Below are 25,520 nucleotides of genomic sequence, written 5' to 3'. Positions count from 1 at the left end.
AAGGTTTGGAAAAGGGAAACAACTTCTGGGAGCTGGGACATGAGCCCAAGTTTTTTGACTCTAAGTTCTGGGTTCTAAATCCCTAGATTCCAAGGGCCTTTGGATAGATTTCAGTAAATCTGTGAAGTTGGATAGGAAAAATTACATCTTTATTTCAACATAATTGATTCCTTTGGTAATACTATGTATTTTTTTTTTGAGGCAATTGGGGTTAAGTGACTTGTCCAGGGTCACACAGCTAGTAAGTATCTGAGGGCAGGTTTGAACTCAGATCCTTCTGACTTCCAGGCTGGTGCTCTCTCCACTGTGCCATTTAACTGCCCCTCTATGTATTTTATTGTATGCACTACAAACAGTGTTCTGAGAAAGGGTCTATGGCTTTCATCGCCAGAGGGGTCCATGCCATAAAAAGTTCAGAACTCCTCCGTCCCATCTCTCTCTGTTAGACTCTGCTGCTCCTGGCTCCTCTGCTGGTCCCTCTTCCTCGGCCCTGTAAGCTGGGTGTGTCTCCACTGCTTTGCCTTTAGCCTCTTCTCTTTGCACCTTCTCCTTTGGTGAACTCCCAGCTTGATGTGTGACTCTGGCCCGCTTCGTGCTTTAGACCACATCTCCAAAGGTCCCATGGGCCACCTCTGCCTAGATGTACCCTGTACCTCACACTCAACATGCACCAGAGTGGAGAGACCTCTGACCTTAGACTCCAAAGGCCACTCTGTGTGACCTCAAGTCTCTTTATCCCCCATCCTGCCATTTTTCTTCATCTGTAAAGTGAGGGGTGGAACAAAATGACCTTTTAAAGGTTCCTTCAGTCTCTAACTTCTCTAGTTTATGTCCCAAAACCAAGCTCATTATCTTCTTTGAAAAGTCTGTTCCTCTTGATTTCATTGTTGGTTGGCAGTACCATCACTCACCTCATCTTCATGTCTGAGGCCTTGTGTTGTCTTTGGCTTTTTTCTATCTCTCACCTCTCATATCCAAACAGTCCCCAACCAGTTTATTTCTTCCTCCATCCTGCCGATCTCGCCACCTCCACCCTGGTCCAGGCCTTAAGGACACTGGCCTGGGACTCATCATTCTAACATTTCTTTGTCTCTCCAAACTCTCCTCACCACACATCTATTTGCCCCAGGTAGGGATTGCTTAGATCACTCTTTGGCACAAATCCTTTCAGTGACAACACAATGCCCACCAAGTAAAGGTCAGACTCCTTTTACTCCCTTTCACACACTGTGCTCTAGTCCAGGGGTTCTTAACCTTTTTTGTGTGTTCAGTGCTGCTGAAGAGGTTAGTCTGGTAAGCCTATGAACCCCTTCTTGGAATAATGTTTTTAAATGCATATAGTATATAGGATTACAAAGGAAACCAATTATATCAAAATAGTTATCGTAATATTAAGAAAGCAAATGTACAGACCCCAGGTACAGAACCTGCTCTTCTTAAACATGAGTACTCACAATCCTCTATTCTGTGCTCTTTTTCACCCTGTTGTCTTTGCCCTGAGTGACCTCTCCCTTTTCCCCTCCCCTCAACGTGCCTACTGAATTCCTTCCCAGCCTTTAAAAGCTAAAACACCACCTCATTCTGCTGAACTGGAATTCTACCTCCTTCTATAACCGACACCTTTGAACTTGGGAAAGAGATAATTTTAAAAAATTATTAAGCATTGACTATGTGCCAGTCACTGTGCCAAGTGTAGGCAGTCCAAATAAAAGCAAACGAAACATTCCCTTCCCTTGAGGAACATAAGACTGACAGGAGGAGACAGCACCTCGAGGGGCAGTGGAAGCCAGGGAGGCACACAAGATGGTAAGTGGAGACACAGGACAACTGACTGACCGGTACTTAGTAGGAATGGTAACCGTGTGGATTTCCTTGCTCTCCTCAGTTACAGTTGGGAAGGGGGTGGGGAATGGGGTGGAAATGCAGGGAGCATGACACAGACAGGGACAGAAAGTGACCATGGTGGTCCTGAGACAGGGTAAGATAACAGTGAAATGCTCACCAATCAAAGTCCAGTGTCACAGGAGTGGGGCCTTTAGTTTCTGACAGAACTGGAGGCTAGAGAGCAGGTAGAGAATAGCCAAGAAGGAGGCACCAACAAGATTCACAGGCATGGCCCTTGATAGATTTGCAAGGCTTTATTTTTGAGGTGAAAACTGTTCTAAGGTACAAATGAAAAATACATCTCCCTGACTTTTTCAACAGGAAGACCTTGGAAAAGTCCAGGGGTTCATTTAACTTTGTTCACACAAAGTCAAAAGAAAATACATCGTATGAAGTCACTGCAATGAGATTCCCTTTCATATTACCTAGTACCAAAGACTGTTTCTTAGACCACTATGCTATAGAGAGCTTTGTTAACAGCGAGTGAAATATCTAAAGATGGCTGACTCACTCTAAAGTACATTTTTCCTCCTGTTCTTATCACTAGAGGTTGGCAGGAGTAAAACGTTTTGCCAGGTTAGAAGATTAATGAACTTTAGCCTATCAAAAGAGTTAACCTTGGACAGGACTATATCATAAACCCAGAAATGGATCAAGAAAACCAGGTATATGATGCCGAATTGGGATAAAGGGAAGCAGAGAAGGATTGGGAATATGGAATCAAGATCTTTTCTGCCATCTTGTTCTGAAGGTGAATTTGGTCTTATTTTATAACATGCAAGTTTAGCCTACTTTTTTGTAACAGCTATCTCTCTCCAAAGGTTTATATTAAATTTTGTAAATTAAAATCCTATTTCCAAGACTATGAAGGCATTTTTGTGTTTCAAGTCATCCAGGTTCTCACAATGGTTTTTTTGAGGGTAGACACTAAGACTTTGTCATTGAGGTGGACACTGCAAGAAGGCAGTCAGAGAGCATCCCTACACTGACAGCTGACACAACTCCATCTTTTCAGTCCTCTCAGGCTGCCTGGTGAAGAAAAGGCAAGAACAGAGGGCTTCTTGCTGTGTCAGGAATGAAAGACACTGGAATCCCAGAGACTAGGAGATTGGAATCCATAGTCTCCATCATTTATTCCTTGCTTTGCCAAAATACAGCTACTATGTAAGCAAGCAATTCTCAAAGAACAATTGAAACTACTAATAACCACATGAAAAATCTCTCCATATCACTGAGAGAAAAATGTAAATTAAGACAACTTTCTACCATATAAACCACCAAACTGGCAAATACACAAAGACGGAAATAGCGTTGGAAGAGCTGTGGAAAGAGAGGCACACTAATATGCTGTTGGCGGAGCCGTGCATTTGTCTGATTGTTCTGGAAAACATTCTGGAATTCCCCCCCCAAAAGTCGCTAAAATGTCCATTCTTTGACTCAGAAATCCCTGCTAGGCAGTGGTCCTAAGGGAGGACCAAGACAGCGTGATAGGATCACTATCTAGCAGAATTCTCCCCACCTTCTGTTCTTAGATAGTGTCTGGCACATAGTAGGTGCTTAATAAATGTTTATTGATGGACTGATTGATCAGTCGGGACGAGATGAATGTAATTATTGGACTATATGAAAATGATGAATGTGAAGGATTCAGAGCAACATGGGAAGACATAAAGTAAGCAGAACTAAGAAAACAATATAACAATGACTATGACAATGCAAAAGGTAGAAGAACAAAACTGGAAGGTTTTCTAACTAACAGTGTTTCTTAATTCTGTTTGTTATAACATACAAGATGGTAAAGTTTATGATAGGTAGGTGACAGATAGAGAGACAGACCTAGATATACAAAGACAGAAAGACAGACCAACCTTTTTTTAAACCACTATGTGTTAGACACTGAGCTAAGACACTGGGGATACAAATATAAGAAAATAAGATAACCCTTCCTCTTCATGAGCTTATGGTGAATGGGTAGGGGAGAGGAGGAGAGTACTTGGCAGTTGGGTAGGGAGGTGAGTCCAAGTCCAGAGAAAGAACTGAGTTAGGAGTAAAGTGAGGACGGAAATGTCTAGGACCTCTGAAAATGTAAATCCAGACTGGGATCTCACTAATCAGGAAGGTGGACTTCAAGGGACAGCCTGCAAAGACACAGAGATGGAAAACAAAAAGAACACAATGTTGCATAGAGATAAATGGCAATGTCTAGTGTAAACCTAAAAAGGGATCAACAAAGTATGTTTTTGGAAAGGTACTCATTGTAGATACGAATAGAGGACAGGGTTGATATTTATTTCTTCTACCACCAAGGAAATATTTTCAACACAAAATACTCATTAGCGTGTATTAACCTCTATTGTACTTAGGAGATTAATAGTTAAAATGCCAAAATGTGAATTATTTGGGGGGCTACCGCTTGGCCATCCACTCTCACCTTGACACTCTACTTTTGAAGCAATTCCCTGAACATCTGCATTTTCTGGCAAGCCAGGGAATGACTTTGGATTGTCTTCCCTTTGATGCTCATCCTTTCCTCCATGAGGAGTTGTAGTCGCTGCTGGGAATATTACCTGACTCTGCCCAATGACCCCAGACCTCTTGAGTCTATGAGGCATTGGCCAAGGCTGGAAATGTCCATCTCAGGATTGTTCTTCAATCACCTGTGCTAATGGAAACAAACACAAAGTAAAATCGGCAGCCAGGCCTTAAGAAATCGTCTCAGAGGGGCAGCTAGGTGGCACAGCGGATAGAACCCTGCAGTCAGGAGGACCTGAGTTCAAAATCCGGCTTCAGACACTTAACATTTACTAGCTGTGTGACCCTGGGCAAGTCACTTAACCCCATTGCCTCACTAAAAAAAAAAAAAAAGAATCAGTCTCAGAAACATTAGGCAAGCATATGCTTTGGCTACCAAGAATGAGTGATCACTTTAGCTGCCCAGAGTGAGAGGATGTGGAGGGGCTGGAGGAAGGACATTAGTCCAGGAGAGAACTGAGTTCCAAGCCACACATTTAGAAGTGAGGAATAAGAGTGTGAGGGTGGGTGTTGTTTCTCCCTTTAAAGTACAGTGATCGAGCAGCTCTTGCTGCTCAGTGGCCAGTCCTCTTTGACATAGTCCTCTGTCATAGGAAGCAGATGGAGGTGGCTTGTGGGAACCAAGCAGAAATCTCTGATTGCCTCTGTCTTATCAAAGAATTCAAAAGAAATAGCCAGAACAAAGGTATATATAGCCAGAAGGGACCCCAAGGACAGCAGACGTGGCCCCAGAAGAGGCCTAGATGCAAGCATGCTCCCTAGAAAGGCTGGTCACTTGTATCTATAAAATTAGGATGATACTGCTACTGAGAAAGAGCTGGGAAGTCATAGCAATTGGGGTCAAACCTTGACCTGAATTCTTATTACCTGTGTGGTCTTGGGCAAGTCACTTAACTTTCCTAGACTTCAGTTTTCTCATCTGTAAAACGAGAGGGTTAAACTGGAAGGCCTCTGAGGTCTCTTCCCATTCTAGATCTGTGATGATATCATCCAACCTCTCAGGGGTGTTGTGAAGATCGAATTTACTTAATGTATATAAAGCACTCTGTGACAAGATATAAATGAAAGTTATAAAAAAAAAAGGAAGAAGAGAAACCTTAAAAGATAAAAGATAAAATCTTGAAAACAAGAAATTAATTAATCAATAAGTATTTAAGCACCTGTCATTTGCTAAACACTGTGCTAGGTCTGGAGATAGCAATACAAAAGCAAAACAGAGAAATAAAAAGGGTATCCGATTCTGGAAAGAAATGCACCGTTCTCCACAAAATAGATCCCACATGGGCGCTAGAAACTATCAGTTTTCCTCATGCAGCTGAGCAGCTGTCAAAGGGAAACAGCTTTGGGCCACTACAATTCCAGCCTGAATTCAGTGACCTAGATGTGAAGGGCTGCGTGTCTGATTACTAATCCTTCTTCAGCAATCTCTGTGCTGATCAAAGAAGCAGTTGAAGGAAGCAGCCTACTAAGTGACCAGGAGTAAATCTAGGCCTGTGATGCCACCTATCAGTTAAATGACTACATGCAAAACTACATCACCTCTGCCTTTCTTCCTTTCCTAATTCAGCAATGTGTCTAATCAAATTTACTCCAAATTAAAACACAAAGTCTAAATTCAGAAGACCGTGCTATTTCTTACCTGTGATACAGCGAGAAAGTTTCAGTCAGAACTAAAGATAATAATATAATCAGTCATTCCTGAAATCTTGCACAATCACCCAGGAGGAAAAAAACTCCACCAATATACAGATAAGCAATATTAACCATAAGAGGAAGTAGTATAAACTATGAATTGCTCAAAAATGATAACCTCTTCAGAACAGGGTGTCCCCAAAGTCTTAGTGAAGTTTTCTTTTTTTTTTTTTTTAGTGAGGCAATTGGGGTTAAGTGACTTGCCCAGGGTCACACAGCTAGTAAGTGTGAAGTGTCTGAGGCTGGATTTAAACTCAGGTCCTCCTGAATCCAGGGCCAGTGCTTTATCCACTGTGCCACCTAGCTGTCCCCTTAGTGAAGTTTTAATCATTTAAAACTTCCCCCTTCTTTTTCTTTAAGCTTTCTTTCATGGGGGGTGGGGGAGCCCAGGGCAATGAGGGTTAAGTGACTTGACCAGGGTCACACAGCTAGTGTCAAGTGTCTGAGGCTGGATTTGAAAGAATCCAGGGCCAATGCTTTATCCACTGCACCACCTAGCTGCCCCTTTAAGCTTTCTTAAAACTGCAGTATGACTTTTGGAACATACTATTTTAAAAAATTAAATATATTTATAAGCATATATATGTATATATACATATATAAGTGTAAAGAGAGGAGGGGAGAGAGACAAAGAGCAGTGAAAGACAGAGACAGAGAGATAGAGATGGAGGGGGGGAAGGACAGAGACTCAGACACTTATTAGTTGTGTGACCCTGGGCAAGTCACTATACCACTGTCTGCCTCAGTTTCCTCATCTATAAAATGAGAATAATAGCACTTACCTCCCAGGGATGATGTGAAGATAAAATGAGACAATATCTATAACGCATTTTGCAAACTTCAAAGTCCTATATATACTAGTCAGCAATTATTACCTATTAGGTAGCACTTTTGCACAGACTGGCCCCCAGGAACTATTTCCTCCTCTTTTCTGCTAAGAGAATCCCTAGTCTCTTTTAAGACACTGCCCAAAAGTTACCCCCTACTGGAAATCCTGTCCTCTTCACCAGTGGCCAGTACCTTCTCTACAGAAATTACTTTGTATCTACATTATATAGATGTGTGTGTATGTGTATATATATCTATTTTTATATATATTTTTTCACATATAATATTTAATTTTCATTGTACATGTTGTTTTTCTCCAATAGAAGGTGACCTTCTTGAGGGTAGGAATACCTGTAGTTTTTGTCACTGTATCCTCAGCAGCTATCACAGTACCTGGCTTATAGTAGGAGCTTAATGAATGCTTGTTGAATGAGTGGGGCTTCAATAAATGTGGTTGACTGATATTCACATTCGTGGATGCCCATACCTGTAAATGAATGCAGGCATCCACATTTGAAGCTAGGAGAATACAGATCTCTAAGACCTGGGTTCAAATGCTGGCTCTGCTTTCCATGGGTGTGACCCTCATCAGTTTTACCTCTTCAGGGCTTCAACTTCCTAGTCTGTGAAGTGAGTGAATTTGACCCAGTGATCTGTAAGGACCCTTCTAGCCCTAAATCAACTCCTGACTTTAAATCTAGTGTCCCTTCTACTCCGTGAGCAGGAATGGTGGCAGGAATAAGCTAAGGTCAGGAAGCTGGATTTGAATGCTGACTCTGTCAGTAACTCAGTTTATAGGAATCCATAGAGCATGAGGCATGCTCAGACAGGTAGACATTCCAACCCCATAGTGAATGGGAATGCTATGGTTATTTAATATAGCATGTGCAAACTTTGAGCCAGCATAACTGAATTAAATCTGAATCTGAATGCAGTGTTAGTGGGACATACATGGGCTCATGGCACAGATGACTTGTGTCAAGCTGTTATATTTTGAATTAGAAGCCTGTGAATTCAACAAATAAATATCTGTGCATGTTATGTTGGGGACACAGTGCTGGCTAATGGAGAGTTTCCTGGCTTCCAAGCCAAGACCTAGGTTTGAGCCCCAACTCTGACATGCTGGTTGTGACCCCTTTAGTTAGTGCCTTTCCTAAGACTTTCCTCATCTGGGAATTCTTTGTATGAAAGATTATTATCCTTTATATCAAAAGTTATTTTTGTTAATCATTTATGGTATAATTAATAAAATCATATATAAATGTCATACATATTTTTTTTGTCTTTTTGCAGGGCAATTGGGGTTAAGTGACTTGCCCAGGGTCACACAGCTAGTAAGTGTTAAGTGTCTGAGGCCGGATTTGAACTCAGGTCCTCCTGAATCCAGGGCCGGTGCTTTATCCACTGCGCCACCTAGCTGCCCCTGATACATATTATGTAATAAATTATATGGTGTAATAATTTATTTCAATAAAACACTACCTAAGAAAACTGTGTGCTGATGCTGATAAGATTTGATGAAGAACTTGGGCAGGTCAATTCTTTTTTGTTATTAAAAACCAAACCATGACCACGTGGCACGACAGTGACGTCACATCCCAAGGTGTCTCATTTCTGAAATGGGTTTAATGACGCAACTTAAAAACCGAAATTGCTAAGGAAACCGAAGGCGTGATTATCATTTTTTTGTTTTGTTTTGTTTTAGTGAGGGAATTGGGGTTAAGTGACTTGCCCAAGGTCACACAGCTAGTAAGTGTCAAGTGTCTGAGGCTGGATTTGAACTCAGGTACTCCTGACTCCAGGGCCGGTGCTCTATCCACTGTGCCACCTAGCTGCCCTATCATTTTTTTTTTTTTTTTGCCCCTTGAAAAGCACAGTGGAGAAAGAGGCCTTTTGGAATCAGAGGACTCGGGTTCAAATGCGGGTCTATGCCAAGGAAGCTTAAACCTTTTCCACTCGCGACCCTTTTCCCCCCGAGACATTTTTACGTGACGCCCGGTATCCTTGCCAAATATTTAAACCCGCACAGTTCAGAGTAACGACCCAGGGTTACCACATCCCAAAAGCACCCGCCTACTCCGGGGCAGTAACCCTAATACACAGTTCGAGACACGCCCTCTCAGTCTTCAATCCCTGCCCCACCGCGCATGCGCACAAAGAGCTTCCGGGGAGGCAGGCGGAGGATGGACGAAAACTGGCGCACGGTGACGACGTCACACACACGCGCCCAGAGCGCCCGTCGCAGCCGTTCTGCGTCAAATTGCCGCCCGTGGCCTCCGAGGCTTCTGCCTCTGGGAGTTGAAGTCCCTTCGGAAAGTGAACTGGAGGGGAAGCGAAACTCAGCGTTAAGCGATCTGTGGGTCAGAAGCGGCTGCCGCTTCGCTCAGGTAAGGTGACTCACAGCCAAGGCAGGGGAAGGGGCGAGTACCCTCTGCTCAGCTGTGCTCTGCTGCTGCTGGCGCTTACCACAGGCCCGGGGCTTCCGGGAGGCGGGCGAGGCTCCGCGGGGGGAGGGGCCGACAGTGGAGACACGTGGCTTTGGAGAACTCGTGGTTACTCTCACCCCGCCTTCGGAACGTAACGTGCTCTGAGGCTCCACCCCCTACGTAAAGGAGGTGGTTTTTTTTTTAAAGGGCGTGCATTTAATCTCGCCCCGCCCCCGGAACAAACGGTGCTCCGCGACCCCACCCCTGATTTAGGGCGGGATTTCTGCTACTTTTTGCCCCACCCCCCTTACGGTACAAGAACCTCGAGGCCTCTACGTCCTGAGTAAGAGGCTCGAGTCCGCCAATGGGAGGCTAGCCTTAGAGGCCAACGTGCTTCCACCTTTCCCTTTGGCACTTTGCACAGGGGCGCCACCCTGGCGCAGGCGAGAGGGGGCGGGCAATGATGAGTGGTTTTTAGTTTCTTAGAGGAGCGTGTGCTTCGACTTCGCCCCGCCCCTCTTGTGTCCCGTGTCTGCGGCCCATGCTCTAGCTTTGTCTCTTTCCTTGGCTGTAGACTTGCCTGTATTATCTGCCTGGGTGGAAGGCTTAAGAGTCCCCCTAGCTTAACTTCCCCATTTTAAAAAATCAGAATACTGAGTCCCAGGACAGAAAGTGACGTGAGGACCCGTGGGATCATCGGCCTAGAGCCGGAGAGGGTCTCAGGCCATCTAGGACGCCCCCCCCCCCCCACCATTCTACAGCGGAGGAAACTGAGTCTTAAGGAGGTGAAGCGGCTTGAGGGCCGTAGAATCGTAGTTGGAGAACAAGAAAAGGAACCCCGCATTATAGCTTAGTACGGGTCCCAGGACCAGGCTCCCCCCCCTCCTCTAAGAGACCATTCTTTGGCCATAGCCCAACCCCATTTCTGTGTGACCTCCTGCTTCTGCAGTGACAGGACACAGTGGCAAAAAGGAAGGGGAACAGAGGAGGCTCGAGAATTAGCCCTAAATTTGAGGTGATTGCCGGACCTGGCCTCGTACTTAACTCCCCAAATGGAGGACGGCTCGCCCCTTCTTGTCTCCTCATCCCCGATCGCTCCCACAAGACTTTCCCCCTGTCTCCCCCTCGTGCCTGTCTCACCTGCAGAGGGGGTCCTTCTCTTTGCCAAAGAGAACCCCCTCTTCACGCACCCCCCTCCAACAGATGGCTCCCCACATTGTCCCCACTCTCTCACTTATCCTCAGTCTCTGACCACCGACTCACAGGGGTAATTGTGAGGATAAAATGAAACGACATGTACAGTGCTTTGCAACCTTAAAGTACTATAATCGGCCATTATTGATTAACTACTCTTCTGCATATACTCTCCTTTCTGTGTCTTTGTGATGCTGTTCTTTCCTGGTTCTCTTCCTGTCTGACCAGTCCTCAGTCTCATTTGCTGGATCTTCATTCAGGTCATGCTCACTAGCTGATTGGGGGTAAGGGTAGAGAGGACTCTCTTTTCCCCACATATATTCTTTCACTTGGAGATCTCATTAACTCCTGTGAATTCAATTAGCATCTCTGCAGATAATTCTCAGCTCTGTATCATCCTTTATCTCCCTCCTGAACATAATAACTCACATATCCAACTGGGCATCTCAAAGTAAATATTCCTTAAACCTCTCAACCTACCTTGTATTTAACTATTCTCAGTTTACATACTAGACTGGAAGAATGCAATGAAAAGCTTAAGTCTTGTCTAAACTTCGTATCTCTCTTAGCATATTAATGTTTGGTGAATTAATGGCTGCCAGGAAGAGAAGATTTTTGACTTGCATTTTTGTGTCTCTTAGCATTGACACAAGATTTCCTCTCAGGTATGTACAAAGACACCAAATAATAAACTATGTCGGACTGACATGCTCCCAAACCTCCTGAGTCAGATTGTGTGAAAAGAAAGCTGGACTCCAGTGAGATCAAGCAAGGAATCTGAAGCCAGGTTTAGACAAAGGAGAAGCGCCGGACGCACCTGTCCAAGCGACAGATGAAGAAGCTAATGAGGCAAAAGCAGTGGGAAGACCAAAAGAGAACTCCGCAAGTATGATTCTCAAAATCCGTATATTCTTTTACCTCTGAGTGTGCTCACAAGATCTGAGTGTTTCAACCATAGGTGACTTGCTGATTCAACTCCTGGGGAAATGAAGACTAATGTTAGGTTGAATATGGTAGCCATACACATTCCGGATTTGTCCTGCGCTGATCCACTGTGAGCAAGAGCGTGTTTTGTATTTACTCTTCTAACTTGATTTTGCACAATCATCCATTTTCTGTCATATACCTCTAAACGGCAGCTAGGTGGCATAGTGGATAGAGCACTGGACCTAGGCTTAGGAAGACCAGGTTCAAACCTTGTCTCAGAAGCTTACTGGCTATGTAACCTTGGGCAAGAAACTTAATCTCACACAGCTTCAGTTTCTTCATCTGTAAAATTGGGATAATGATAGTTCCTACTTCCTAAGGAAGGATGAAATAATATAAGTCATTATAATAAGTAATGGGACATTAAAAATGTAATTGAGTAATGCCAATAATGTATATACATGTAAACTACTTTATATGTACTATATAAATGCTAGCTCGTAGAAGTTATTAGTGCCCTTTTATGAAATGACTGGTGGGAATTGAACCATATTCTGTTTGCATAAAATTTAAAAAACGTTTAATTGCTTTGCATGCAGATCAGTCTTTGGACAGAGGCCTTGTTTAGAACCTTTGCAAGTTCGGGCAGCTAGGTGGATAAAGCACTGGCCCTGGATTCAGGAGGACCTGAGTTTGGGTCTGGCATCAAACACTTGACACTTACTAGCTGTGTGGCCCTGGACAAGTCACTTACCCCTCGTTGCCCTGCAAAAACCCCAAAAAACAAACAAACAAAAAGAACCTTTCCAAGTTGAAATATTGAAACATAATGTCGTGGTATCTGATCAGTTATGTGAAGGGTTAGGAAGTCAATCAGATAACGTAGATGTAGTTAAAGAAAAACTAGTTGTTTGAAAATCAGCCTTTTGCGCCCATTTCCAGATCGGGTGTTTACTGAGCTAATCTGGCCATAAAACATTTGAAATATAGCAATAGAATTTTAAAATTCTGGCTTAAGTAATCTGGGAGTATGGAATGCCCCTGAGAATAGCAAACTATGGAGTTTGCTGAGCAGAATAAAAGACATAGAGCTTATTTTATATACCCCAATGTAGTCACATGTGGTTACTTTTGACCTGACATAGATGTGATTTTTTTTAATCTTTGATATCTTAGCTGGAAAGTTTTATCATTAACAATTTCTTCCATAACCCCTGTACACATTGTATATCACTATTCTGCTGACTCCGGTGTGGAAAACTGCTCCATTTCATCGAAGCACGGCCTGAGACATCTGTAAAGGGATGTTAGCTTTTATTTTTTCTTCCTTGTCTTTTTAGCATATGACAAGAGAGATTTCTCATTAACCAATTTTAGGCAAAAACGTAAGGAAAGACGTCAGAGAAGAAAATTGGAACGCCAATCTAACCTGGAGTCAAACTCAGATGGACATGACAGGAAACGGTTTCGAAGCGAGGCTGTTCCCAGTCCACTCCGCCTCATAGTTGACTGCAGTTTTGACAACTTAATGGTCTCAAAGGTATCATGATGAAATGTCAGCTTTTTCATAGACAAGCCTTTGGAATTGAGTTACTTTTAGGATGGGACCTTGCCTGGTGAATCATTCTTGCTTTAGTACTTTACTTTCACAACACTTTGAAATAGTGCTTCCTTATTTTGAAGAATGTGCCCCACACCTTTAGGGAGGAAATTCCTGTCATGGAAGTTCTCTTCACTGATGCACGTTAGCAACTTGTCTGAAACTTAGACCCTTTGAAAGTTGCCTGAGGAGACACTCAGAGGTTAAGTGAGCTGTCCATGGTCCCACAGCTGGTACTGTATGTTAGAACTGGACTTGACCTAGGCTTTCTTGATTTTAAGGCCTCTACCCACAGTATCTCTCAGATACATTTTCCTAAGTCAGAATAAATTACATAATAAATTGCATTGCTTTTCTACACCTATGAGTGTAAATAGGTTGTATAATGACTAATAAATACTATTCTTCATGGAGATTTTTTTCTACAAATAGTCCTAATCTATAAGTAGAAAATGATGAAATATGCATTTCCCTCCCCATTGCATCTTGGAAAGATAGCCTGATAAACGTAAACCACATTAATAGAGATCATATTTTAATTACTGAACCGAGGCAGACAATAAACAAGTACTCTGTGCTTGCTGTGCGTCAGGCATCGGGCTAAATTCTGGGTATACAGAAAGGGTAAAAGACAGTCCCTGCTCTCAAGGAACTTACAATCTAACGGGGGAGACAATCCGCAAATAAGCCTATGTACAGAGAGATTAAAAACTGGATTACTTGGAAGTAATCACTAGATACATAACAGTAGAATTAAGGAGAATTGGAAAGAAGATGTTCTCAGAGTTGACTGTAATTTCTTTTGGTGAAATGTGAGGCAAGGTTGGGGGTGGGGGAGAGGGGCAGGCAGAAAGAAACTACGGGATGAATAGGTTTGGAAAAATTGCTATGGTGAGTTAATTAGTGAGGTGTAAAAATTACCTTGCTGAGATTGAGATTATGTAACATAATCTTGGATCCATTCAACACAAGTTTTGTGGTTTTCTCTAGCTTTGTTCAGCAACATGTGAGTAAGAGTGAAGGTAGAGGAGGTAATCCAGTGCATGGATTTGGCAGGGCAAGATTGGCAAGAAAATAGTGGGTTCAAAAGGAAAGGATTGCATAATTCCTCTGATGACCTACTAAGGGATCAGGATAGAGAAGGGATGGAAGTGTGGCTGGTGAGGGGTCACGGCCTGGGAAAGGACTGAGGGAGCAAGGGATCGGCGATCACAGTGTAGACGAAGAAGTGGGTTTAAAGTTGCGAGGCAGTTGGAGATGGCGAATGACAACGCAATATGATTGGATAAGGGAATTTAAGAGTTCATGAACATGGTAGGAGAACACATGTAGGTGAGGGCAAGATGGAGAATATGAGCATCTCTGTGGTATCTGCAGTTAGATAGAGGAGCAGATTAAGGGAAATGAGCAAACTGAGGACCCAGGAGATTCGGATGTTTGAAGGAGCATTGAAAATGTAAAAATAAAGGAACACATTTCCCCAGTGATACTTAAAGGGAGGGCAAAAAATTTTGGGAAAAGTCAATAGCTAATTTTGTCCTAGACAAAAACATAAAGTAATAAGACTTTGCAGAATAACATAATTTGTTTAGTGATTACATGGTTAATATTGCAGGACATTTGTATGACGGTCATTTAGATGAGTTTGCATGCTGGGGGGCAGCTAGGGGGTGCAGTGGATAAAGCACTGGCCATGGAGTCAGAAGGACCCGAGTTAAATCTGGCTTCAGACACTTGACACTGACTAGCTGTGTGACCCTGGGCAAGTCACTTAACCCTCATTGTCCTGCTGTCCCCCCCAAAATTTGCATGCTGCTCCAACTCTTGTTTTGATAGTAGACCTTCCTGTTGTTCTAAAGCAAGGGAATAACAACAGTGGACAATTGAATTTGGGAACTTTGTTCTGAAATGAATATTTTGTTTGTAGGATATTAAGAAACTTCACAAACAGATTCAGAGGTGTTATGCAGAAAACCGTCGAGCATCACATCCTGTGCAGGTAAGTTCCAGGAATTTAAAATAGGCTTTAATGGGGGTTTTTGTGCTATTGTCACTTAAATGTCAAAAGGGTATGATGGCATTTTTGTGCTATTTCTAGTCCCTTGTGATATAAAATGTATTGGGCAAAATTCAAAATCTAATCTTTTTTGATGTCTGCATTAATTCTAAGGGAAAGATGATTTAAACTATCTTATAGACTCTCACATATGTGATGTGCTTTTCTCTGTCCTTCATTGTCCTTTGTGTCCTTGTACTGTTTTTCTTTTGTATTTACTGTCTACCTATTTGCCTTCCAACATTTATCTCCTTTCTGCTTAGGTTATATTACCCCTAGTTTATTTGAGCTGTTCTTTTTTTTTTTTGCAGGGAAGTGAGGGTTAAGTGACTTGCCCAGGGTGACACAGCTAGTAAGTGTTAAGTGTCTGAGGCTGGATTTGAACTCAGGTCCTCCTGAATGCAGGGCCAGTGCTTTATCCACTGTGCCACCTAGCTGCCCCTGAGCTATTCTTTTTGACTATATTTTGTTCTCATTTGGTTTTTATTTCCTGGGCGTTGGCAGATCCAGTATTGGGTCAGTTTTGGGTCATTTTTTTTCTTTCACTTCCTGCTCAAGACTGAGTTTCTAAAACTAATCTTCCTGTTTAGGCTCGGTGTCTTTTTACTTTGCTATATATCTTTGGAATTTGAAAGGTTAAGTACTACTTACTCCTTTGGATCACCCTCTAGTGAGTGGGATTTAGATAGAAGGAAATGGGATGTAGTCCAAAGAGTGCAACATAAATTGGATTCTGGAGTGGCATAGCCAACAAAAGGTTGAGCAAGTTAACCCAAGACAACCTAGGAGGTGAAGAGAGCTCTGTGACACTGGGGCTGGGGTTTACCTGGAGCCTGTGTGACAGCAACACCAGTGACGGGCATTGGAGATGGCAACAGCAGCAGCTTTGGGAGCTCTCAACCCAGCAACAGTAAGGGCATCAGGTGATTGGTTAGAAAGAGACTACCAGGACCCCTGTGCTAGCACTGGACGCAGGACGGGATGCTGCTTGGCAACTCTATCTTCTATACCTACAACCAGATCACAGCTCCAGGGCAGAGAGGAGTGCTTGCTTCCCAAAGGAGCATGGGCCCTGAGGAGCAGTGTCACTTCTGGTCACAAGGGAGCAGGGCCCATAAGGAGCAGTGACCTGCAGATTGCAAGGGAGCAGTAACTGCACCTCTCCCTGGATCATGCCACCTTGGAAGCACTGAAAACTTCCAGTCTGCCAGAACTCACTCTGAAAACAACAGTACAAAAAAGCCTAAAGCACTTAGCACAGTGCAGTCCCACTTCTACCTCTAGAACAGAGCCTAACTTTAACACAAAGTGAAAAGTCAAGAAATAGGCTGTAAAAATAAGCGAATAACAAAACAAGCAAACAAACAAACATCTTAAATTCTTAAAGGAATATTTTTTAAAGGAAAATTTAAATGAGTAATAAAACTATACTAGTGGGGGGACCTCCATTTTCCCCTCTAAGAGCTAGATAACTCTAAAATAAATAATAAAGCAGTTAAGGAGAGGAATAGAATTTTAGAAAAATTAGATATGATAGATCTCTAGAGAAAGTTGAATGGGAGGGGCAGCTAGGTGGTACAGTGGATAGAGTACTGGCTCTGGAATCAGGAGGACCTGAGTTCAAATCCAGCCTCAGACACTTGACACTTACGAGCTGTGTGACCCTGGGAAAGTCGCTTAATCCTGATTACCTCACTAATATATATATATATAAAATTGAATAAAATTTTCTCACAAGACAGAAATTGGACTAAATCCATAATTGAATAGAAAGGAAACTAAGCCAACTCCAGAATTGAGTCACAAGATGGAGTAAGTATAGTTCACTCAATTCCCACAATTCCCTAGGGAATTGCATGGGAGGTAGTAGCCAATTATCAGGATCATAAAGAAAAACACCAAAGGTGAGGAAGCACCATTTAGATTTTTCCTGTATGTCATTGATGGAAAAATGAGGATTTATTAGATAACTATAATACAGGGCCCAAATATTCACTGTTCTTTTTCTGCTTCTTTTTTCTCCAATCTCTTGTCTCTTACGCCATGATTTTCATCTAGTATTATTTGACCAGCCATGGAGGTCAGCTGAAAAAGATCATGGATGAAAATGACAAAGGATGGGTCAACTGGAAGGTAATTCAGGCAGGGTAAATGTCTAGCTTCGTATATGAGTATGCTTAAGTTTCTACAGTTTCTTGCCTAAATTGTTGTGTGCATTATGCTAGAGCTGAGCCTGATAAAGGGATAAACGTTGTCTTTGGCAACAACATACTTAGTGGTAAAGGATCACAGAGGCAATAATTTAGAGCTGGAAAGGAAGTTGGATTTAGTCTGGCCCACTGATTTATAGATGAACAAACTGAGACCTAGGGAAGTTAAGGGATTGTCCCAAAGACGCATAGAAGGGCTTATAAGTGCTATAGATAGAAAGACAAAAATGAAACAAGTATTGTCAAGGACCATATTTAATCAAAGTGATTACTTTCCACTGGAATAGACAGGAGAGAAAGATCAAAGCAAGAGGGTTGGTATAATACAGAGAAAGTATAACAGTAGGGGCCACTAGGTGGCATTATCTCTGCTCTTTGGGATGGAGTTCTTCATTGGAACCTAGAAGACCTTTGGTTTTAAACCTACTTCTGCCACTGATTTGTGTACCTGAGTTAGTTACTTAATATTTTTTTTTTCTGGGGCAATGGGGGTTAAGTGACTTGCCCAGGGTCACACAGCTAGTGTCAAGTGTCTGAGGCCGGACTTGAATTCAGGTCCTCCTGAATCCAGGGCCGGTGCTTTATCCACTGTACCACCTAGCTGCTGCCCCCTAGCTACTTAATTCTTCTGTTTTTTATTTCTAAATTATCTATTTTTAAAAGGATGTTTTGAATCCATTAGGTAATAGATGTGAGAGTGCTATATCATTTCCGTACAAAAGGTACTCTGAATCTAAAATATATTTTGCAAATCTTAATTTTGAGGAAAAATGCATTTCAAAGCTGAATGATGGGGGCAGCTAGATAGCGCAGTGGATAGAGCATGGGCCCTGGAGTTCAAATCCAGCCTCAGACACTTAACACTTACTAGCTGTGTGACCCTGGGCAAGTCACTTAACCCCAGTTGCCTCACTAAAAAAAAAAATAAAAAGCTGAATGACATAAGAGCCTAAGTGACTCGCCCAATACATAGATCATATTTGATCCCAAATCTTCTCATTTCTAAGCCCATTCCCCTTTAACCAAAATTCTACCATGTTTGTAAGATGAATAAATAATCTGCTTTGATTTTGTACCTGGTCTCCAGGTTTTAATTCTTGCTTGTTTTCCCTTTCATATTTTAAAAACATTAATTATGCCCTCCTGTACATATGGCTTCATCTCGGGTATCATACAAAGCAGATTTAATAAATGTGGTCTGTTCTTATTAGAAGTTTAAAATAGAAGTCAGGTAAAACTAACAGAGATCATTTCACAAAGGAACAGATAAATGTGCTGAATAAAAAACCAAAGACAAAAGGCAAGTCTATAACCAAATAAAGTAGAATTCTGTGTAATGTTTGTCTTTTTTGGCCCATATTCAAGATAGTTCATTCATCAGAAGACTCATTCTTAGAACACTTCGACCTATGACACAGTTCCGATGAGTCCAAGTTTGAGGCTTCCATATAATTTACGTTGTTTGCAGATAGTGGAACAAGTGAATTTAATGGATCAGATTGAAGGAAGGTCATGAGAATTTGTATTCATATGGGCTAATTTATGAGTTAGTCCTGGGAAACCCTTGGGAGGAGCTGTCTAAGTAGCTGGAGAGAGAGAGCTTGGGAAGCTGGGAAGTTGAATATTGTACTATGCCAGACCTGAGAGAAGGCCCTGAAGAAGGTTCGATTTTTAGGAGAAATTGAATAAATTTGCCTGGAAGGAACAAAGAGGCCAGGCTTACTCCAGTGCTAGATTCAGTTATTCGAGTGACAAAAGGCTTTTGATGATAATAATAGGCAACTACAAGGAAATGAATGACAGCAGTGTCTGGTGAAGAGCTTCCAGCAGAGACAGAAGATCTTGTTAAAGTGATAGGAAATCCTGTCAGGTCTTGAGAGAGGGAGGGAGAGAGGTCAAAGGCAAGACCTCTCTGGACCTCGTTTCGCTCATCTGTAATTACAGATATAACCATAATTACAAAACTAGGGAAATACTCTTAGGAGACTGAAGATTTTTTTTTCCCAGTTTCTCTAGGGTTGAGGGAGGAAACCACACTCTGCAGGACATGACTACAGACATGGAGAGCAGGTGCAGAATTGGAGTTAAATTTAGATAGGCGTAAAAGATCATACATTAATTCTGAGGAAAAAGAGAGCTGAAGTGTCCAGGGAAGGCTGCTTCATTCTGGTGCAGGCCTCTGTTGTCTGCAGAGGCCACTCCAAATATAACAAGAGGCCTTGGTAATCCTCCCTGGTGTGTTAGACTTGAAGTCTGTCCCCTCTTTTAGCCCTTTATAGCTTTGTTTAGCCTGCATATGTTTGTCCAGATCTTTGGGGATCATTGGGTTTTTTCCTGATAACACCTTTTTGGAGTTAATGAATTCAAACATTTACTGCTAGCATCTACTAAGGGCATCCTTCAGTGCCTCCTTATGGTATGGTGCTGACTTTATGAAGACTGTACCAGCAGAGCATGAGCTATAGCCAGCTCTGCACGGCTTGAAAAGCTTCAAGTAGAGGCCTCATGAATAGGCTCTGTGTGGTGTCTGTTTAACAAGGACCAGCCTCGCTGTGCTCAGTGTGCTAGCCCTGAAGACCATTTTCTAAGTTGCAGCATGACACGGATAAAATCACAGCCTGAAAGCCTCTGAGTGGGAAGTATCATGCCTTATTTTATTTATCCTTCCCAAACTCAGTTCAGACAGTTGTTAAAAGGTGATTCCTTTGGCCTCCTGGCATTTTGGACACATTTTAAATGTGTTGAAAGTTTTTAAACTTTTCTGTCCACTGGCATAGGTTTGTATTTGGAGAGATTTACAAGGTCTTTTTACAAGAAGGGTTTGTATAGGGAAGTAATGGAAGATGAGAGCGGAAATACCCATTTCTGCCCTGAAAGCTAAGTTAAAAGACTTAAACTTTACCTTGCCGATAATGGGGAACCATTGGATGTCTGAGCAGGAGAGTGAAATGATGAAAGAATTAGATACAAAAGTTATTTCGACCTCAGGATACAGGATGGTTTAGAGTAGGAAACACCCAGGTGAAGGAAAACAAGTTCGAAGGTTACAGTGGTCATTTGGGCGAGCGGGACTTGGATTGAATGTGCCCTCCATTTTGTAAGGACTTTCATCTTACTGTGACAAGAAGTGCTTTAATCATAAAGCACGTTCTAGAGTTTGGGACAAGAAAGAGAAGAAAGTGTTCCCCGCTGAGTTTGCTCTAGCTAGATGACTTTTTGGTTAATAATTTCTCCCACTTCGTGTCTTCAAGGATATTCACATCAAAGCAGAGCACTATAGTGAACTTATGAAGAAGGAGGACCTGGTGTATCTTACATCAGATTCCCCTAACATACTGAAGGAACTAGATGAATCCAAGGCCTACGTGATTGGAGGACTGGTGGATCACAATCATCATAAGGTGATTATGCTCTTACTTCAAAGTACGGCCTCAGACTCATCCGCTGGGTGGCCCCGGGCAGCTCTCAGCCCGGGAAGCTGCAGAGCAGATGCCTGCCTTTGAGGTCACAGATTCAGTGCCCGAAGAATCTGCTTCTGTCTAGCCCTTGGCGATGAAAGAGAGAAGACAGTTCTGGGTCACTGACCCTGGAAGTGTCCATCTCGTACTGGAGTCCTTGCTTTTGTTGGCATGACCCAGTGCATTTTTGTTTCTTCTTGCTTTGTCCTGGTTTCACTTAGCCTTCCATCAGAAAGTCTATTTATATTATAGAGCTGCTTTTCCCAGAGGAAATCATACAGTACTTTGCCAATATTCTTAAAATCATTTAACTAAAAAAGGTATTTATTAAACGAATGAGGAAAAATTTGTACAGAAAGTAAAAGTAGCCTATCAATATGATATGTCCAAAAAAAATAGGAAACAGTTATTTCTCTGTAACTCCTCAGCAAGTGTGTACAATGAGCTTTAAACTCTTTGAAGCCTGCTCGTGCTGTCTCCTTAAGCATAAGTGAGAATAATCCTTTTAGTTCTTCTTTTGTGGCCATATTTATTTCTGTTGTGTCTTTTTCAGTTAAGAAATATTTTAATTCATCTATTTATAGTACACCTTATAATACACACTACCTGGTTAATGCTCAGTAATCTGTATGCTGGTTATCCGGTATGTGGGTAATTCAGGGACTTGGCTTCTATTTTTCCATCTGCTCTTTGTCTTTTTGACCATTTTAATACTTTTCAGACTCCTGCCTCAAGGCTTTACAGGGAGCAGAGAAGAGTTGGAATTCATATCAGTGAGTTTGGCTAGTAGCTTTGATAAAATTTTCTTGGGGAAGAAAACAAAAACTATAAAGCAAAAAATCTTTTTTTTTTTTGGATCCAAAATGATTTGTATATTTCATTTTTCATGCTGTTTCTTTTTTTTCTTTTTCTGTTTTTGCCCATTCTTGCTATGTGCAGGGTGTCCCAGAAGGCTTAGTACTGTTTTAAGCTTCAATAGCTATAATATGATTTCAGGAACTATTAAAATCTATTTAATCTTTAATAGGTTAAAACCTCCCTAAAACTTTTTGGGACATCCTATAAAATTGAAACACAGCTGTTTGCATCCTACATTGTATTCTTTTTTTTTATTGCTATAAAGATTAAAGTTCATTTTGTATCACAAATATGTACTATTGCTAGAGAAAAGGAATAATACTTCTGTAGTAATTCAGTACGTTAGACTATATAGTGTCTCAAAAGTCTTGGTGAAGTTTTAAACTTTAGTACCAACTAGTAACTTGGAAGGTACAAAAGAAACAAGAGATATGACTTGTTCTCTTATAGGCCCAGGTCCGATTAGAGCTTGGGAGACGCATTACATTCTAAAAAGGAAGATTCTAGGAAGGAAGAATATCTTAATGTTAGGAGTATCTTTCCCAATAACGGTAAAAGAAAATAATGACAGGTTTTCCCAGAAAGCATTCTTTTTAGTCTGCATGAAGGCCTTATTTGTTTGCTTAGGGTCTGCTTAGGGTTCTCCCCCAATGCCCCCAGACCGTGATTTGAAGTAACATGTTCCTATGCTGATTATAGTGTTCTCATTACAGGGTATCACGTATAAACAAGCATCAGAGCATGGAATTCATCATGCACAGCTTCCCCTTGGAGATTTTGTGAAAATGAATAGTCGAAAAGTTTTAGCCGTTAATCATGGTAAGTTCTGAAATGATTAAGCAGAAAACGTCCCGGTATGGACAAACCCATGTGCAAAGAGTTTCAAGGCTGTCTCTTTCAGCCTGGGTTGTGATATGCTTGGCGTGCATTACTTAGCTCCGAGATATAGTTTACCACCTCCTCTCTTTTCAAGAGAGGGCTCTACAGGGTATAAAGACATCCACTGGGGCCAAGTGACTTTTTACAAGACTGTGCCATAGAGGTAATAATCCCAATTTCTTTTTTTGTGTTACATGGGAAGAAACTTCAGCTACTACCATCTGGCAGTGTTTGCTCCATCGTAAATAAATTCTTATATGACATATTGAGAAATGTGATGGGAGCAGAAGGAGTAAGGGGAAGAAAGAAAAGGAAACTGTTTTTATATTTATTTGCTTAATTGATAGGGAAGAGGATTGACTTTTGGAAAAACTTCTTGAGTTCGGTAACAGAAAAGAAAGGGGAGGATCATGAGTCTCAGGGGAAGGAAAGGTCCCATGCTTCATTCAGACCCTGACCTTTGGAAGTCAGCATGTCCTATCCTGAAGTATAGTAGAAGAAAAACATTTTTACAGAGTGTGGGAAATATTCTAGATTGCTCTGCTGAGAAATCTGTTGTTGTTTTTTTTCTTCTATAGTTTTTGAGATTGTATTGGAGTACCTCGAGACGAGAGATTGGCAGGAAGCATTTTTCAGCATCCTTCCTCAGCGGAAAGGTGCTGTCCCTGCAGACAAGGTCTGCAAGAGCTCTTCACATGAGTGCCCCGGTGCCAGGGATGAGGAGGAAAGTGACTCTAGTGAGGAGGAAAGCGAAAATGTGCCGGCCCCAACGCTAGAAGGAGAGAGGCAGGACAATGGAGCCAATAGCACGTAACCCTCAGCAGTAGCAGCTGCCTCCAGCTTCTCCCGTATGTTAAGGAAAAGGAGAAGACTCTGCTGGCCTCAGGAAAGAAAGCTGCATTTCTGAGACACACTTTGTTTAGTTGTATCAGTTATTTTAAATGGAAGAGCCCTTTGAAGACTGACTAAAAGGTGACAGTTTTTTCATGAGTGCCTAAGGAATTAATACTTAATAATTGAGCATTATATAAATGGAACATACAGGACTAGATAGAGTGCTGAGCCAGTTTGCATCTGTCTAGCACCTATCTCACAGGCTTACTGTGAGCATCAAAAAAATAATAAATTTGTAAAGTGCTTTGTAAACTTTAAAATGTTATATGATAGCTGTTATATTATTATTATTATTATCCCCCCCAGTCCTCCAGTATTTGCCTTTCTGTCCTTTCCCGTGAATGCTCTGTCTGTCCTCAGTAGCTGTCTGAACCACCTTACAGTTTTCTCTGGTGGCCATGTCAGTGAACACTCAGGAAGCCCATCTGAATGCTCTGCCTGGTGGATTGGTGTAAATTCATCTTTGATCTTATATGTCAAGTGATTACTTTTTTAAAAAAAAGAAAAGTGAATTGTTGCATTTGTTTTTCTCTCCATCAAATCCTGCTGTAATTGTTCTTCCCTTTCTTCAAAGGAAAAAAATTGGCCCCAGGTATGTGTAGTTTCTATCACATGGGACAATTCACTCCTAGGTTTCTCCCCTTCCCTTCTCTCTGGTACCAACCCAGCTCCTCAAGTTCTGTATTTTTTATTTTTTTTTAATCTACCCTCTGTATTTTCCAAACTAGATTTAAAATCTCCCCCTTCCCTTGCCTGGCCCAACCCACTCCCATGCTTATCTCCTCTTTTTTGTATTGTACTTGTCTTTTTAGTGCAGTCATTTAAAACTGTTGTTTGCCTTTGCCCATAGCCCCCAAGAGGGAAGCTCACCAGATCCCTATTTCCCCTCCCCCTCCCCCATGTCTAAATAACTGTGTCTTCTTCCTTGCCTTTTTTGCCTTGAGAATCTTTTTTTAATGCTGTTTCAGTTTGACTTTTTTTCCCCCTAAGTTGACCCTAAGAAATATTGGGATTCTCAAAGGTCATAAGTCTTTTCTTCCTCTGCTTATAATCTTGCCCGTTTGAAGCCCATTTTCTTTACTTTGCTTAATTTCTTTTGCTGGATTTGCCCTTGAAAAGCCCTGCACAGCCTTGGCTTTCTCAAGAAGAATCCTCGCATGTTGTCCATTTCTGAACACTCAATCTTGTAGGCTAATTATTGGGTATAGGTCTTTTTCCTTTAGGGTTTGGTTGATTATTTTTAACCCCTTTCCTTTATTGTTGATAAATCCTGACATTATAATTAGAGTTCTTTATAGTATGCCCTGTTTCACTTTATAGTTTTTTGTAATATTTCTTCTTTGACCTGAGAGTTCTGGGGAGCTTGACAAGCACAAATTCAGGTGTGTTCACACACACACACACACACACACACACACACACACACACACGAAAAATGACTTTTTCCCCCAACATCAGATCATGTTACAATAGCTCTAATAATTTTCTCTAATGGTGCTAACTGTGTCTAACCTGTGGGTTTTCTAAAACTTTGGTTTTAATACTTTTGGGAAATTTTCACCTGATTTCTTGAGATATCATGTTCAGATTTTTTGGTTTCATTGTACATTTGGAGGAGTACATTGAGTCTTATATTACCTCTTCTTATCCTGTTTTTAGTTCAGTTGTTTTTTTCTAGTTCTCACATATTCTTTTTTTCTTTTTTAAAAATTTAATTTCTTAAAATTTTTTTCCAATTACATGTAAAGATATTTTTTGAGTTCCAAATTTTTCTTCCACCCTCCCTTCCCTCCCATGCCCCAAAGTCAACAAGCAATCTGATATAGCGTATACATTACAATCATGTTAAACATATTTCTATGTTAGTCATGTTGTAAGAGAAGAAATCAGAACAAAAGGGGAAAAAAAGCAAGAAAGAATAAACAACTGCAACAAAGCAACGACAAAAGTGAAAATAGTCTGCTTCAATCAGCATTCCTACTCCATAGTTCTTTTTCTGAATGTGGAGAGCTTTTTCCACCGTAAGTCATTTGGCATTATCTTGGATCATTGTATTGCTGAGAAGAGTTAAGTCTATCACAG

At 41.6% G+C, this 25,520-nt stretch overlaps 1 protein-coding gene across 1 annotated transcript; it reads left to right on the top strand.

Moving 5' to 3' along the window:
- Nucleotides 1-9,083: 9,083 nt before the first annotated feature.
- TRMT10A (tRNA methyltransferase 10A) lies at nucleotides 9,084-23,708 on the top strand. The gene is given in 14 exon segments (XM_043972344.1): nucleotides 9,084-9,323; nucleotides 9,408-9,513; nucleotides 9,570-9,705; nucleotides 10,012-10,174; nucleotides 11,284-11,317; nucleotides 11,320-11,369; nucleotides 11,371-11,427; nucleotides 11,429-11,442; nucleotides 12,861-13,023; nucleotides 15,011-15,082; nucleotides 17,198-17,272; nucleotides 20,601-20,750; nucleotides 22,379-22,484; nucleotides 23,123-23,708. Coding segments are annotated over 14 exon segments (1,602 nt in total). The 3' UTR covers nucleotides 23,359-23,708.
- Nucleotides 23,709-25,520: the final 1,812 nt, after the last annotated feature.

Source organism: Dromiciops gliroides, chromosome 6 (genome assembly GCF_019393635.1).
Source record: "Dromiciops gliroides isolate mDroGli1 chromosome 6, mDroGli1.pri, whole genome shotgun sequence".
NCBI classification, from domain to species: Eukaryota; Metazoa; Chordata; class Mammalia; order Microbiotheria; family Microbiotheriidae; genus Dromiciops; species Dromiciops gliroides.
The sequence above is the reverse complement of the archived record's forward strand: the minus strand, read 5'-3'. Positions and strand labels throughout refer to the sequence as shown.